The sequence below is a fragment of the Coptis chinensis genome, chromosome 7 (assembly GCF_015680905.1).
Source record: "Coptis chinensis isolate HL-2020 chromosome 7, ASM1568090v1, whole genome shotgun sequence".
Lineage (NCBI taxonomy): Eukaryota > Viridiplantae > Streptophyta > Magnoliopsida > Ranunculales > Ranunculaceae > Coptis > Coptis chinensis.
Window position 1 is genome coordinate 20,655,431 of NC_141462.1, and position 18,529 is coordinate 20,673,959.

The 18,529-nt window shown below is 36.2% G+C and overlaps 1 protein-coding gene across 1 annotated transcript; it reads right to left on the reverse strand.

Annotated features, from left to right (window-relative positions):
• Nucleotides 1-3,527: 3,527 nt before the first annotated feature.
• On the reverse strand, nt 3,528-16,785 carry LOC147486545 (subtilisin-like protease SBT4.9). The gene is given in 12 exon segments (XM_086573431.1): nt 3,528-4,284; nt 4,873-5,351; nt 5,500-5,713; nt 5,870-5,981; nt 6,176-6,397; nt 6,484-6,593; nt 10,883-11,387; nt 15,933-16,100; nt 16,102-16,180; nt 16,265-16,356; nt 16,483-16,574; nt 16,676-16,785. Coding segments are annotated over 12 exon segments (2,256 nt in total). The 5' UTR covers nt 16,766-16,785; the 3' UTR covers nt 3,528-4,191.
• Between the last annotated feature and the right edge of the window lie 1,744 nt (nt 16,786-18,529).

Below are 18,529 nucleotides of genomic sequence, written 5' to 3' on the forward strand. Positions count from 1 at the left end.
AATTGCATTGAACTGATCTAAAAAAATAAATAATGGGATTTGGAAATTGGATCCAACTGCATTGAACTAACCTCAAAATATAAATAATGGAAAATCAGAAGCTGGATGCAAATGCATTGAACTAACCTCAAAACATAGTTGGGTTATATGTTGTAGGAATGTCTCGATAAGTATAGTTTTGCATTTAAAATGGTGTTTATCTTATCTTTTTCCATATGATTGGGAACTCTTTGCTATTCAACTAGCTTCAATATATATGAATTTCACCTTATTAGTCAATTTCACAAAATTTCAATCAAATTTCTATTATTAAACAACAAAATGAAGTTGAAGGGTTTTATCAAAGGTGAGTTTTTTTTTTTTTTTTTTAATGGAGAGTGAAGTTTTCACGTTATAAGAAATTTGGTTGAGTGATCAATATAATATTAATATATAATAGTTCTGCATATTTGTAAATATTTTTCAGAATAATTAATATAACAACACCCGTTCGTAGATAATCTTTGAAGATTCTACATAGTGAGTCATGCATAATTTAAAGAATAATTAATGGAAAATCGGGAACTGGATAATCATTGATGATCCCACATAGTAAATCAAGCATAATTTACTTTTTATGTCATGTTTGCAAGGACACTATAGATGGATCAGTAGAAGTTGGTATTACACAAAACATTAGATAATTAAAAGGAAATTGGAAACTGGATTCAAATACATAACTGAGCTCAAAAAGTAATTAATCGGAAATCGGAAACTTTATGCAAATGCAATAAACTAAACTCAAAAAATAATTAACTAAAATTCGGAAACTAGGTGCAATTGCATTAAACTAACATCAGATAATAACTAACGGGAAATTAAAAATTGGATGCAAATCCTTGAAAAATATTTAATGGGAAATCGGAAACCGTATGCAAATACATCAAACAAACCTCATATAATAATTAATGGGAAACCGGAAAATAGATGCAAATGCATTGAACTAAACTCAAAAAATAATTAACAGAAAATCAAAACCCGAATGCAACTACATTGAACTAACCTCATAGAATAATCAGTGAGAAATCAGAAACTAAATGCAAATCCATTGAAATAATCTCAAAGAATAATTAACGGAAAATAAAAAACCGGATGTAATTGCATCGAAAAACATAGATAATCAGAAACTAGATGCAAATGTATTTAACTAACCTTAAAGAGTTATTAACGGGAAATCGGAAACTAGATCCAAATACAATGAACTAATCTCAAAGACTAATTAATGAAACATTGAAAAATAGTTGAAACTGCACTGAACTAACCTAAATGAATAATTAACGAGAAATTATAAATTTGATGTAACTGCATTGAACTAACCTCAAAAAAATAATTAACGGGAAATCGGAAACTTAATGCAAATGCATTGAACTAACCTCAAAGAACAATTAATATAAAATCGGAAATTGGATGCAACTGCATTGAACTAACCTCAAAGAATAATTAACAGAAAACCAAAAACTGGATGCAACTACATTAAACTAAAATCTTAGATTAACTGACGGTAAATCAGAGATTGGATGCAAATGCATTGAAATAACCTCAAAAAATAGTTAACTGGAAATCGGAAGTTGGATGTAACTGCATTGCACTAACCTCAAAGCATAAATGCCCGTTTTTTTAGCCTTGTCACATGAGTAATTACGAGTAAGTAGGAACTCAAAACGAAATTAAGTTTATAAAAACAGACTCTTACATGCATGTATCCAAACTGTATAGAAATTGTAAACTACCGAACTAACCTAGAAAAGCAATTAACGGAAAATCAGTAACTGGATGCAGATGTATTAAACTAACCTCAAAGAGTAATTAACGGGAGATTGAAACCTAGATGAAAATGCAATGAGCTAATCTCAAATACTAATTAACTAAACATCGAAAACTGGATGCAACTGTACTGAATTAACCTTAATGAATAATTAACGGAAAATCATAAAGTGGATGCAATTGCACCGAACTAACCTCAAATAATAATTAACAGGAAATCGAAAATTTGATGCAAATGCATTAAACTAACCTCAAAGAATAATTAATGAGAATTTAGAAACTGGATGCAACGTACTACATTAAACTAACCTCAAAGAATAATTAATGGAAAATTAGAAACTTGATGCAAATGCATTGAACTAATAACCCTAAATTAAACATATTTGTATTATATGTAGGAGGAATAAATGTCTCGACAAATATAGTTTTACATTTTAAGTAGTGTTTATCATAATTCTTTTATTGTGATTGGGAATGCATTGCTATTCAAGTAACTTCAATATTATCTTCGCCACATTGGGCATTCTCACAAAACTTCAATCAAACTTCTATTGTTAAACCTAACAATAAAAAGAAGTCGATGAGTTTTATCAAGGTTTGATGTTTTCTTTTTATAGAGAGTGGTGCAAAATATTTAAATGAGTAATTAATATAATTTTCATATCTCATAGCTATGCATAGTTGCTAATATTTTTAGAATAATTTAATATAACAACACCCGTTCGTAGGACACGTTCATATGATAAATCTTTTCAAGTGGGAGTAGCGTATTCTTTGAGGATATGAAAACAATCAATTTGTTTTAGTGATTTGTTTACATTAGTACGTAAGCCGAGCGGTGATGATTTATCGCTAAATCACTATAAATCTAATAAAACTATTATACAAGCTAGATCGAGTTTAAGATAATTCTATTTGAAAATTACGGATTAATATTCTAAACCACAAAGTGAAGAGACTATCTCAATTTGATCTCTTAGTTTCTAAGTACTTATGCACCATAATCGCTGCTCATTAACATATTTCGGTTTATTTTCAATAAAAATATATTCTGATTTGAAAATTTGCCGCTAAAGCACCATAAATCTAAGAAAACTATTATACAAGCTAGATCGAGTTTAAGATAATTATATTTGAAAATTACGGATTAATATCCTAAACCACAAAGTGAAGAAGCTATCTCAATTTGATCATTTAGTTTCCAAGTACTTATGCACCATAATCGCTGCTCATTAATATATTTCGGTTTATTTTCAATAAAAATATATTCTGATTCGAAAATTTGCCGCTAAATCACCATAAATCTAAGAAAACTATTATATAAGCTAGATCGAGTTTAAGATAATTCTATTTGAAAATTATGGATTAATATCCTAAACTACAAAGTGAATAGGCTATCTCTCTCGATTTGATCCCTTAGTTTCCAAGATTTATGCATTATAATCACCGCTTCATTAACGTATTTCGGTTTATTTTCAATAAAAATATATTCTGATTCAAAAATTTGTGTGAGACATTTTGTAAAGCCTTTTCAGCACACAAAATATTTAATAGATCCCGGGCGTATGCCCGGGTCCAAAATCTAGTAAGAAAGAAAACAGATAGCGCGGTGTGATTCATTCCAAACGAAATCGCAACCTCATAATTTTTTACTTGAAGGGTAATTGTGTAATATTTTGGTTACCAACCGCTTCTTCCAACGGATAATCTCTCTCTCATCCCGTCGCGACTCTTCTAATAAACCTATGAAATTTAGGGGTCACACTATTGCTTGATTTAACACTAGGAGAGAATTTTAATTGAATGAGAATGCAACAAGAAACAAGGAGAGATTGTGGTAAAAGTCATATGGGAGGAGGGTGCGTGGTGTACCGATGGTGTGTCATTTACGCACCGATAAGAATCTCAGGATCAAGGATAATCCCAGCAGCCAGTTAAACACATACTGGGTGGAGGATTCCTTTCTCAGTCCAGCAATCCCTCTAGAAACGTTTATAATTTCCTGACGCACCACTCAAGCTCGTCCAGATTTGGTGTGTCACATTCTTGATCACGGGCACAATGAGACAATCAGTAGGATCGTTATTCTAGAGCACCAAGGTTGCGATTGCTGTTCTCACTTCTCACATTATAATCAGACGATATACTCTTACGATTACAACAGTGCTGAAACGACCGAGCTGCTCACACTGTCGTATGACGGTGATTTGCCTCACACTTTGGTCGATGCAGATGGCGACACCGATAGTATGTTCCCTGTCAATGCTGGAAACAGCCATTTGTGTCTTGTTTGGTCGCAATCACGCTTTAGGATCCTTCAGTGCCACAGGTTTCAGATCCTACTCTGCTCTGGTCCGGAACTATATATCTACTTTCAAAAAACATTCTCTATCTGCGTATCGGAATGAGTATTCTTACCGTTTTGGAAGTAAAAGATGGCTTTGTCCACAACGAGCTTGTAAGTAGGAAAGCTTTGACACCCTATAACAATTTCAGCAATTAAGAGATCATTATGTTTAATTAATTAATTCATAGTTCATATTCTAAATTCAATGGTTTCGCCCATAACATGTTACATTCAGTCCGTTTTGAAAGCACCAAAGACAAAGTGAGTGAACACAAGCTATTCGAAACATATAAGGGTGGAATTCGAGCTAAACAAAGCCGAGCTTTACCATGCTCAAGCTCGGCTCGCTAATTACACGAGCTTTAAATTGAGCTCGAGCTCGGCTCATATAGTTAAACAAGTGAGCTTGAGCCGAGCTTAAACGAGCCAAGCCCAAGCCGAGCTCCGAGCCCTCGGTTATTTTACACAATAAATATGTTATTTGAGCTAAACGAGCCGAGCTTCATCAAGCTCATTTGTTACACGAGCTTTAATTTGAGCTCGAGCTCGGCTCATATAGTAAACGAGCGAGCTCGAGCCAAGCCCAAGCCAAGCTCCGAGCCCTCGGCTCAAATTCCACCCTTAGAAACATACATGAGAACTACAATCAGAACAAACTTATTTGTACATGCTTCTTATACCAATCAGTGGTTTTTATGGTACACAACAATTGGACTTCTTACATTGTGAACACCATCTGACCAAACCAATGATGTGGAGTAAATGTGAGAATCTTCCAATGATGTCCCCGAAACCGTCACGACAAAAGATAGCTTCTCATTTGTGGACTTGAAGGCCAGAATGTTGTGGCTGACATCAATCTTCAAGTTGGAAGGAGAGACGATGGTTGCCTTATAAGTTGAAATTGCCACTCCAACATTAGTAACACTCCTCGAAAAGTTAGCACTGGCCTCAACAGATATTATGGAAGGGTAGTTGAGATCCTTCGGGGATCCACTGAAGTTCATAGGACAAACACTCTCACCACCAGATATGGCTTTTATCTGATCTGGAGTATACCCTATGCTGCATAGAAGGTTAATGTAGTCACCTTCAGTTGCATCATACACTAAACCAGGATTTATGGCCTTCACAGGATCAATATGGCCAGCACCGTAACCAAACTCTGCATCTGGGTTAGTTGATGAATTTAGGGGGAAAGCTACAAAGACCACAAAAAACTAGTTAGTTACTATAAACTCCTTATTTAGTAAAATAATTAACTGAAATGTGTAACATCAGGTACCAATGTATGTAAAGCTAAAATATGTTTTAAATGAAACCGACAAGCAAGTTGGAAATTGAAGTACCAGTGGTCATAAGGGCGGACTTAATTGCGGAAGGTGACCAATCAGGGTGAAAAGTTTTAACATAAGCAGCTGCACCAGAAACATGAGGACATGACATAGAAGTCCCAGAGATGATGTTATATTTAACGGACCTATGATCACCATCAACAACTGTTGGTGGAGCTTCAGGTGACCATGCTGCAAAGATGTCTACTCCAGGGGAAGTAATATCTGGCTGTAAAACATTTTAGAACGAAGAATTGCCCAAGTTAAAAAAATGGAAAGAGGTAACCAAAGAAAGAAAACGAAAGGTAATTGTAATGAGTAATCAAAAGTGTTACAAATAAAAAGAATGAAGCAAATAACCAAAAAATAAGAAAAAAACACTTGCCTTGAGAATGTTATCCGTAATAGGATTAGGTCCACGGGAGGAAAATGGAACAACCATGGGCGCGCTTGAATCTCTCAAGTCCTCGCTCTTTATAATTATTGCCACGGGGTTTCTGTTAACTTAATCGTCAGAAACGGTGAAAAATAGATGCAATCACTCTAAATGTTTGCTGAAGGTACAGTAAGAAAATCATCATTTCAACAATGTCTATCAAAATTCACCGTGTTAGCTAAACTTGACTTTTTGCAGGCTCGAACAGAATTTACTTCAAAATGTTGCTTACTTTCGGGATTTATAGATTCTTACTCTGTGTCAGTTATGTAGGAATTGATTCTTTTCGCGTCATTACGTTTCAAAACTGATGCTGGCAAGACGTAGTTCCTACAAAAATCTTCTTCTTTCTCCACTTGCACAATCATCCCAGCTGCCTTATGCTGTAAAGCTGCTTCTCCGTCGGTGTCACCATCGTAAAGTACAATCTTCCCTTCTATCGAAATAGCTACTTGTAAATGGTTTTCACCACATAGCCTGAGACAAAGTGGGAATGACTGCAACGTAATTCCTTGAAAATGAGTTGTATCTGATTGGAAAAATTTCTCAAGTGAAGGCTTTACCTGGAAATGGGTTTATCACAAGAACTAAAGTTCGAAACAGCTTGACCGGTCAAGGATACGTTTACTAAAGGAAGTTCCTTCATCATATCAAAGGCATTTATAGCCCTTCCCTGAAAATCATATATCCAAACTCGTTTACATGTTGTGGCATATATATTGTGGTTTAGATATTTCACAAACTTGGAAAGCAAGCGAAAAAAAATAATAAAACGAAAAGAAGATAGATTGAAAAAAACACAATTATAGCATCTCTAGGTGGACGTATTCATGGTCGCATCCTTCCAATTTGAAGAAATGCGTCGGAATTTCTCGAAATACCATCTCTAGGTGGTCGCATTTATGGTCACATCACCTGTTTGTTCACATTCTTGTTCGTAAATTTGGCAATTTGGATGCGGATGCGGCGCGACATTGGTAATGTCACACGCCATTGCAAATGTCGCCCCACAAATTTTTTGACTTTGACCCGGCACCGCGCCAGACTTGTTGTCGTCGCTTCTAATTCTAATGTCGCGTGCTCCAACGGAAAAAAAAACGGGCAAAAAACGGCCGGATTTCTACATCCATATATCTACACTCATCTCCTTCTTCATTTTCACACACAACACTCTCAATGTCACAACCAAAACAAGGAAGAGGTCCAAGTTGGACAAATGAAGAAAATATTGCTCTTACTAAAGCATGGATTGAGATTGGAGAAGATCCTATAATAGGTAATGATCAATCGGGACAAATTTATTGGGAACGAATTATGGCTAGGATGAATCAAATTCAAGGTTTTGACCACAACCGTAAGTGAAAAGGAGTCTCACAACGTTGGTCGATTATTTTACCGTTCTTCAACAAATATCATGCTATACTAAGAAAGGTTGAAGAATAACCTCCAAGCGGGTGGGGACGTGAAGACATTGTAAGATTCGTTTATACTTCGTTTAATTTATACTTCATTTTATATACTACTTGATATTGATATTTTTTTTTTAATAAACGTAGCTTTCAGACGCGGCAACAACTTATGTGGCTACTATTGGGAAACCATGGATATGGCAAGATTGTTATAATCTAGTAAAAAATACGCCAAAGTGGCAAAGAACTCAGTTACGCAACGAAACGCTTGTTCCAAGACCAAAGAAGAAAGCAAAATCCGGAGATGTTGAAGGTTTTGATTCTTCACCCTCAACCCCAACCCCTTCAACGCCTTACTTTACCCCTTCACCTTCACTGTACTCAGAATACGATCCTAACAGTACAGAAGGTTTTTTGGAGAGGTCGGTTGGTAGGAAGCAGAGCAAAGATATTGAGAAGAACAAGAAAGTTGCTTCAACTGTCGAGGGTAATGTTGCATCCACTGCTAAAAATATGGATGACTTTCTTGAAGCTTTTAAAGTAAGTCGAAGAAATAAAGAAGAGATTCTAAATGAGCAATTTCAAATTATGATGAAATTGAAGTAAGAGAAGACACAAAAAAAGTTCATTTTGAAGCAAGAAAAACTCCATGTTAGAGAGGAGGAAAATGAGACTAGGTTGTTGGCAATGTCACTCGACAAAGTCAATCCTCGTTTGCGAAGGGTTTTAGAGCTAAAACAAGATGCAATTGTAGCTAAATATGAAAAGAGGGCAGGATCAAGTAGTACAAATGAAACTTCCAACGACGAAGAAGCCAATGATGAAGAAAATGATGACTGGCTTGATAACTAGAGTAACTCTAGTAGTATGTAATAGTTGTCTTTTATTTATTTATTTTTATTTTATGTATTTGCAATCATGTATTAGTTGTCATTCTATTAATAAAAATTGTAATTCATTTGCTAAATCAAAGGAAGTAAATTAGAACTTATCAAAATGATCAAATGAACAATTCTAAATCGCACAACATAATAATAATCGTCATACACCAAATAATATTATAAATCATCAAGTCCTCACTTCCTACATACGCCTCCTCTGCCGTGAACTCCTCCTCGACTGTCCTTGTGCTGAACTCTCCGACTGGCCATGCTGTGATGAACTCACCCTTGTGCGATCAATTTGAGCCTGTAACTCATCAACCTAGCGTTGCAAATCGTCATAATCCACACTTAGTCACACAAACCGTGTGAAGTGCCTACCGCTCCCGCTCTAAATCCTCGCTCTCGCGGTTTAAGTGCCAATCCCCCATAAAACCCCGCTCTGAGATTTTTAAAACCGCGCTCTGAAATTTTCAAAACTGCGCTCTCAATTTTTGCAACCGCGCTCTCCGAAATCTCAACGAAAATCGCCTCTTTCCTTCAACAAAAAAGATTGAGAACTACATTATAATTTATTTTAGGTCTATCTACAAGAAGTTTCAGTTGAAAGGAGTAGTATTTGGGTTGAGATGATAAAAAAATCAAACTTAACGTGTGTGTGTTCACTGGTTTACATGACTTCTGGCACTGTGTTCTTGGCAAACAAAGAGAGGAAGGAGAGAAGAGAGTGGAGTTGGATATTCTATATTAAAAAAAATGATAAAGAACTAAAGATAATGAGTTGGTAGTAATCTGGACTAAGAAATTTCATATGTTTATTTTCATATGTTTATTTTCTTTTTCTTTTTTTGTAACTATATTTCCTTTTATTTTGATTATCTAAGCTTTACTTTGTTTGAATAATTTTTTTTACTACTTTGTTTTACAAATATGTATATTATTTATATGTTATATACGCCGCTCTCAAGGCATTTTGAAACACAGAGCTTCTCAAGTTAGGCGCTTTACGCTCCCGCTTCCGCTCTCGCTCTCGCTCCCGCTCAGGGTTCTGGTGACTAAGAATCCACATGAGCCTGGGAAAGAAGTCTCTCTCTCTCAACACTGTAGGCGAATACCGAGAAGCGCAAGCCATCATTTACACGTATGCATGTCTTATATCTCATGCGTAGCTCATCCTGAAATAATTATTCATTAATAATTTATGACATTTTTATAATAAACAAAAATAAAATAAACCAAAACCAAAAAAAATAATTACCAGAGGTAGATGTCCAAGTTCAGGCTCTAACTGTACGACGCGAGTGTCATCAATAGAAGGAATGGGCTGGTAAATCGTCTGGCCACTTAGATCACTCAAACTGAAAACCCAAGGCCACTCGACCGGGGGATCCGGGCGTACCGAACAAATGTGTGTACAGTCCATCTTTGAAGCGTCGGGACGGGCCGGCCAATCTGGAATTCATGTCTGACACCCAAATTGCTAACCGTATGAATGTTGCCTGTACGACCCACAGCTGGGAGCAAATGACCAATAGATACCCTAAACCAATAATGATAGTACTGCTCATAAGTTTGCAATGTAACTAGGTCGGGCCTCAGAGCCAAGTCCAATGCACGCGTTTCTCTCGACTTGTCGATATCGAACAAAGATCGATCGCCGGCCTCTCGTTTTGTTCATCATCTAGAACACCAATGAGATTTTTCCAAATGTATGCACTATTACCACTTTTTTCTTCTTCCTCACCGTCACCACTCCATCGTGTTTGGTTATTATAGACGTATTCGTCGTCGGAATTCATTTTTTTTACTAGAATTAGAACTAGAGTAAGTTGAAAAAAAAGTTGTGAAATGACAAAAGTCCGACTGTCGAGCGACATTTTATTAGGCATAGCACGCGACATTAGTACTGGCGCATGCCAGTATCACTGTCGCGGGACAATGGTACTGACGCACGCCAGTACTAATGTCGCGCAGGGTGGGGTCTATAATGAATTTTGCGGTCAAAATTTGCGACCACCTAGAGTTGGTCGAAATTTGCGACTAGTTTTTGTGGTAGCATTCTTCAAATATGAAGAGTATACTACCACCACCTAGAGATGCTCTTAGATGTAATTTATCTACAGATGTAACATAACAGGCCATATTTTTTTGCTAACTAAACAGACTGCAACGTTTAAGCAGGGCAGTTTTTTAAAAAGTCAAGTAAAAATAGAACCGTAGAATTGTAGATAAAAGATTTTTTTAGGAAGGATTAAAAAAGGTATGGAACTTTACAAGTTTTGATAGTATGGAGACCAAACTTTTTTTTTTTGGTCAAATTGGAGACTAAACTTTTTAATTTTTGCAATGTGGGGACTAATTACACATGTAGTCTAAATTTCTCACATGGTGTTTCATAATTCATAAGTTACATACATTATTATATACTTTCTTATCAAAGTATATCCATGTTACAATCTCATGACCATAGAAATTAATTTGAATTGTGAAACAACGTGTGAGAATTTTAAATGTCATGTTACACGTTCCCACATTGCAAAAATTAAAAAGTTTGGTCTCCAATTTGACTGAAAAAAAAAATTTAGTTCCCATATTATCAAAACTTGTAAAATTCGATACCTTTTTAAATTATTTTCGAACATTAATTAGTAAAAAAGAGCTTGGGGTCTCACCACAAGAAATGTACTGTCCCCTAGGACAACCTTGTTTATGATTTTTCGGTCAATGGTGCTAGCAGTGACAGTAATCATCCATGGGGCAGCACTAACAACTGTTCGTTGTGTTGGACCACCATTTCCAGCAGAAATTGAGGTGAGGATACCTTTTTGCATGGCGTGGAATGCACCAATGGCAATCGGATCCTCGTGATAGGAAGAAGCTACCTTTGCACCAAGTGAGACAGAAAGAATATCGACACCATCACTTATAGCATCGTCAAAAGCCGCCATAATATCTACTGCTTGACATCCATCTTTAAAGCAGACTTTATACACTGCAATCCTTGCCGATGGAACCCCTCCTCTGGCGTTGCCTTGTGCTAGCCCAAAATAGCTAGCATTGTCCACTTGGTTCCCTGCTGCAGTTGCTGCTATATGTGTCCCATGTCCATCGGAGTCCCTTGCACCTGAATTGTCAATTGGAGACGGCACGTGGTAGAATCTAGCACCAACTATCTTGCTGTAGACATTATTAAATTTAAATCTTATTGACTGAATTTTATTATTGAAACAAAAATTTGTAATTTAGGATGTTCATGAGAAACAGTGATTACTTGCAGTCAAAATTTATGTTCTAGAGTCTTCTCAGCACAATTTAATAAATAGAGATGACTCAATTCTTTTCTGTTTTTTGCTAAAAGGGTGATTTTACAAATGATGAAAATAAAGGTTACAGATGACTCAATTCAATGACATGAAATTCATTCCAAATCAAATTCTATCTATTGGGTAATTGGGGTATCATTCGGTTCAATAAATTAGCTTCTCTGTCCACGTTCTATATGAAATTATGAATAAGCACAAAAGAACAAGTTTTAGATGACAATGGCTTTAGAGTGCAGGTGTTTCACACTTTCACTGTAGGCAAATAAAAGTAGGGGTGGAATTCGAGCTAATTGAGCCGAGTATTGGTGAGCTCGGGTTCGGCTCGGTAAATTTTAGTGAAGGCTCAAGCTCGGCTCATGTTAAGTTTCGAGCTTCAAATTGAGCTTGAGCTCGGCTCAGTTGGTATAGGAAAAGCTCAGCTCAAGCTCAATAAGTTCAGTTACCCAAACGAGCCCAATCCGAGCTTGAGCTTGGAAAGCTCATTTAGTATATGAGCGGCTGGACACATTTAAAACTGCAAATTGTAAAACTAAATTTAGTATACTAAATTTGAAACTGACATGTTTTAGTTTTACAAGCTCATTTAGTATGAGTAGGCACGAATCAGAAAACGTGGTACTTAGTTTATCTGGATTCTTTATCAGAAAAACACCTTGACCTCCATAAGTGAGGATTAGTGCAGGATAAACCAAAAATGAGAAAGCTGCTGTTGGACACATTTAAAACTGCAAATTGTAAAACTGCAGTTTAGTATACTAAATTTGAACCCGACATGTCATCTCATCACTTCAATACTTCATCTTAAAACTGCAATTGTTTTACAATTGAATGCCAGGTTCGAATTAAAATAGAACAAATTAAGGTTCAAATTTCATTCCAAACATATAAAAAAGGTGGTTACATACAACTGCATCGTCCAGTACATACTACAAAATAAGAAGTTATTTGTTATCAACAACCACACTGGACACATTTAAGCCATTTGATCCACTTCATTTTGCTTGAATACATTTTGAACATCTCAAGCTTTAGTCCTCTGCGGCAGTGCGGCCTTACACCTAAAAAAAAGGTAGAGAAGTAGAAGAGGAGAAGAAAAGGAAGTGGAAAACTGAAGAAGAAGAAGAAGAAAAAAGAAAGAAAGAAGTAGAAAGAAATGAAATGTACCTTAACAGGCCAAAAGTTCAGAAAGTTTTTCATGCTAACACAATCAAAAATCTCCAAAACAACTTCAGTGAAGATATAAGTTAGCACCAAAATCGAAATTAAAAAAAACAATATTGAAAATTCTGTAAGACCTTACCATATCAAGGAAAAAGAACATGATGAACAGGAAGAAAATTACATCTGACCCTATAAAGAACACAACACTATATAAACACATTTATATATGCATAAAGAAATATTAATAATGGTAAACTTGAACAAATAAAATGAACTTACATTTGATTTACCAATCCCAAATTCATTGCACAACCAATCTCCAGTACAAATCAAACCTTCTATTGTGTCCTCATTTAATGAGCTTTGATGATCATCAATGACTCTTTTTGCTGCACTAAAAGCACTCTCAGAAGCAACTGAAGTCACGGGATCGAAAGAATGTCACGAGCCATCTTCGAAAAGATACGAAACTTTAAAGTGTTTGCTTTCCACCAATCCAAAATATCAATATGCTGCCCATCATCACCAACATAAATGCCTTCATCTAAATACACATCTATTTCAGATTTAAGTAAAGATTGAGTGCTATTATTTTCTGTGGCCCACATTTCAAACTCATCTCTCGACTTCGCTTTTCCACTTGACCTGCTACCTCCAACACCACTTTCACTGCTAACATTGTTTGTTGTACTTGCTTCTTTAGAGACATAATCCTCATAAAGAGCTACTAATGCTTTCCGAACAACTTCAAGTTCATCCTTGGCTTCTTGTTCAAGATAAATTTTCTTAAAAACATATTCAATATACTTAAGTTTGTTCCATGGATCCAAAGCAGTACCTATAGCCATCAATAAGCTACACTCTTTCCAATATTTGTCAAATTTCTCTTTCATGGCAGCTACCATACATATCATCCATTCTCTAGAATCTAAAGACATTACATCCAAAATTTCCCTAACTTTCCAAATTTCAGGAAAAAATAGATTTGATGTTGGATAACATTGTCCCGAAAATGCAAGTGTCGCATCATCAAATATCTCCAAAACTCCATACACACATCCAAGTTCTTTTCCATTCTTCCTCGGATGGTAAGTATCAGTAATGAGGATCTCTTTCCTTGTACCTTGGAAAGACATCCTTGAATATAAGTGCACTCCTCAACATATAATAAGTTGAGTTCCATCTCGTGGGTACATCAAGAGTCAACCCTTGGCTGCTTGGCAACTTTAGTTGTTTCACAATTTCATCAAATTTGTGAAGACGTGAAGGGGTCATTGTGACGTACTTCACAGTTTCACGAATATTTTCTACAACTTTTTAATCTGCTTCACCCATCCCCGTACCATAAGATTAAGAATGTGTGCGCAACACCTAACATAAAATACCTTACCACCAAAGTAAAGTCTATCCCCAAAACTCTCTTTCAAGCAAGTGACCGCTGCATCATTTGCTGAGGCATTGTCAAGTGTAATAGAGGATACTTTATCTTCAATCCCCCATTCACTAAGACAACTGAAAATGCCATCAGCTATGTTAACTCCAGTGTGGGGAGGTGGTAAGCAACAAAAGTTCAACACACGCTTTTGGAGCTTCCACTCGGAGTCTACAAAGTAACCTGTAAGGCATATATAACCTACAGTCTGGTTTGAGGTCCATAAATCTGACGTTAGACCTATCTTTCCAATACTACGCAAATGTCGATCTTAATTTTTCTTTTTCAACTTCATAAACTTTCAAGCAATAGTCTCTAATGGGTTTTGAAATCTGGATCAAAACGAGGGTTTAGAGCTTTACAAAACAACACAAACAGTTCATGTTCAACCATCATGAAAGGGTACTCATGTGCAATAATAGCCTTTGCTAATATATCTTTTACTTTATCCTTATCATACCTATATGCAGGTAAATTACCTTCACCAAATTCAAATGCCAACAAACCTTGTTTCATACCTTTGCCTTTGACATTCTTAGCAGCACCATGAGGAATGCATGTACCCAAATGCCTTGTAAGATGACTTGTTGCCCCTCCTTTCTTATAAGAAAATGGTTGCTTGCAGTGATTACATTGAGCATCCTTTTTACTTCCCATTTTTTCAAAGCACCACAGTAAATTCAGTCCAAGTTTTTGACGTCTTAGGTCTGGGCCTCTTCTTTGGTTTACCTATATTTGGAACTTCTGTCACTTCACTTTGGATATTTTCAGACTGGAGGGGTAATGTGACATTCGACCCATCTATGTCGGGTACAAACTGAGGTTGTAAATGAGACATGCCTACCAAAAAAATTGTATGCAACAAACATTTAAATCAATAGGCTATGTGAAGTAATAGTAGCAAAAATCAGTTAAAGAACAAGAAATAAAAATTATTCATAACAATACTTTTTAAAATTAAATAAGGATCTAAAAAGGAAAAAAAATGTAAAATGAGTAACGAAGGAAGATGGCTTAGTAATTTGAGTAAGAAACTAGAAAAGTATCTGACTTGATACTAGTGTTAGTGTCTTAGTGATAGAGTACTGAGTACGTGAGTGGGAAAAAGATGAAAAGGTTATGGAGGCTGAGACTTGAATGTGGAAGTTGGAAACCTAGAAAAAAGAAACTGCCATTTTATATCTTGGGTCTCGGACTTAGACTCTTGGGTAATGGACTACTTTGAGTGGGCTTGTGCAAAATGTATCACAACTAATTTATTGAGCTGGCTCGTGAGCTACTCAGGCTCGCCTCGGCTCAAATAGGTAAACGAGCCGAGTCTTAAATGGAGCTTGAACTCGGCTCACATAGTTAAACGAACAAGCTTAAACGAGCCAAGCCCGAGCTGAGCCCGAGCCGAACCCGAGCTACTCGGCTCAAATTCCACCCCTAAATAAAAGGGAGTCTGAGCTAATTAATGGAGGGTATCCTGACGAAAAAGCATGTGAGTCTGCATATCATTCATCAGTATTTTGCATTGGAACACATGTGAGGTGTGTATAACTGTATATCACAGTTGAAGTATACTCTCACATTGACTTTTTGTTAGGGTCCCCTCACTGAATCCTAATTCCGCTATTGATTGGAATATTTAGATAATACATTATATAATTAGCTAAATCCTTCCGACTAAATCCTCTACAAAGATTTCTTTTTTCGCTTTTTGTAACAAAATAAAGAAAGCACATTGTATTTCTTTGATATCTTACCTTGTTTTATTACTACGAGTAAAAAAAAGATATTAAAATTAACTGAATAAAGAATTACTTGTTGCACGTGAAGTTATTGCCTCCTGCACATTCGCCTTTCCATTTCTTTGGGGGAGGACCAAAACCTTCATCAGTAAAGCTCTCTGCTTCTGGCCAGATTCCAGTGTCAATAACACCCACAATAACATCACTTTCTACCATGGGAACTCTCTCTACATTCTCCTTGAAATCCCATGAAATCCCAAGATCTTGTTGTGTGAAGTTGATATTTTCTATTTGGGAAGACTGATACAATGTCATCCATGCCTGTATGTGTACCAAGTACAACAAACAAGTGAACAACACATATTTTTCCATTGTACTTAAAACAAGTACTAGTTGGCTACAAACTCGCAAGTTTTTGTCTCTTGCTTTCAGTAAGTTTTGCCGCAAATCCATTAAAACTCCTTTTGTAGCTACGAATTATTGACTCTGATGGTGAGCTGTGCAAGGAAACTGATTACGGAAATCTCAAAAGAAATTCTCAGAAGCTAGTCATAGTTATTCATAAATTACATACAAAAGAGAATAGATTTGTGTAGTAGAAAAACATGAAACTTTATGACTACCTGTTTTTTACAACTTCTTGCAAAATTTTGTGGTGGTGTTCTGAAGGTGAATAATCACTCCTAGGAAGTGATCCCATATAAGCAATATATACCTGTAAGTACAATCAATCATCATCATTTGTCCACCACTACGACATACATGTAGACACATTGTAAGGTGCTTATACGAAAAAGAATTAAAAAAATGAACTACCTGTCTATCATCAGCAAAGACACAAGAATAGATAATACTTAGAACACAAACAATAATTGAAAAACCACTACAACTGATAAACTCAACCATTGTATGAGGTGTGTGTTTGTGTTTGTGTTTGTGTGTGGACAGTTTGTGGGGACCAAGCGTCCGGCCTGATGAACCTCAATTTATATAGGAAACAGAGTAATAAGTTTAATCATACTTAATTAAGCATTTTTTCCAGAATAACCATTCTTAGATTGCTGATTTTTTTTTTGAAAATTTACATACTAGAAATATCTGAGGGATAAATCGTTAGAAATTCTCTTGGTCATAGTCTCATAGAATCATATTAACTAAAATAATAATTGCTTAATGACATCTAATGCCTTGTGGAATATGCTCGTAATTCATTTAACGCTTGTCCAAATAAATCTGAATTCGGAGAGTTTTTTCCTTAGAAATAGGTGTAACATTCAGTACGTAATTTTTCAAGAATAAAATCAATAGTCTTATAAGAATTCCATTTTTTTCCTAAAAACATTTATTGCTACTCAAATAACAAAATTTTATTTTCTTGTTTTTTTGGCAAGAACCCGAAACATAGAATTTGTATAATAGAAATATAACCCTGTTGAATATTGGAATCTATTGCATTGAAGTTTATGTTAGGTTTGTGGAACCGTCTAGCTTTGCTCCGGTGTTCGATGCCGCGATCTCGACTTTCAGTTTGGAGGAGGAGGCGCACCCTGCGCTCAACTTACTAGAAGTCAGCGAAGAAGGGAGCACACCTTGCGCTCGACCATGCCTTGGTCAGGGCGCACCCCGCGCTCATGCTCTTCAAAATTTTGCCAGCTTTACGAAATTTCGGCCCAAAGCCCATTTTCTCACCATTTTCTATGTGCACCTATATAAAGGAAATAGAATAGGGTTTTGAGATAACTTTTGAGAGATTCATTTCTTGGGTATTGTGGGAGCTCTATTGAGCTAGGGTTTGAGTGAAGCCTCTTGTTCTTGATTCTTGCTACCTCTTTTAAACTCTCCAATCTTTACTATAAAGGAAACTCGGCTCTTGTGTGGATGTAGGTAACATTTACCGAACCACTTTAAATCTTTGCGTCTCTTTGCATTGTTTACTTCCATATTTATTGTTGCTATGAATTGTGATGATAAACTAGTGGTTTTGTTTTGTTGAGTTTGTTGTGATAACTACCAAAGTCTTGGGTGGGTGATTTCCTTGGTGTGATCTCCAAGTTGAAATCATTTGGGATAGAAAGTAGTTAGATTGAGGTGTGACTTTCTAGTGAAATCTCTCAACAAGTGGTATCAGAGCCACGGTTTGAATCATTGGAACAAGGTGTGTGAGGAAAGACTCCACCTTTAGCAGAGAAGGCTAGGTGTTTGAAGAAATTCCTCTGAGAGAGTCTCCACCGTTGTTTTGGTTCAGTGGAAGTCATGACGACCGATAAAGGAAGCTACAAAATAGAGAAGTTTGATGGTACAAACTTCGGCTATTGGAGGATGTAAATTGAGGACATACTCTATCAAAAGAATTTGTATGAACCTTTGATGGGAGAGAAGCCAGCGAGTTGCGAGCAAAGTGAATGGGATTTGCTAGATATAAAAGCATTGACGACAATCTGATTGAGTCTCTCGAAGTCTGTGGCCTTCAATATTAAAAATGAGAAGATGGCGACGTCTCTCATAAAGGCACTAATGTGCATGTATGAGCAACCTTCGACTGCGAACAAGGTCTATTTGATTACTAAGCTCTTCTCCATGATAATGTCCGAGAATGATTCCGACAATGACCACTTAAATGAATTCAACTAAACGAAAGACCAATTGGAGTCGGTTGAGATTACATTTAGT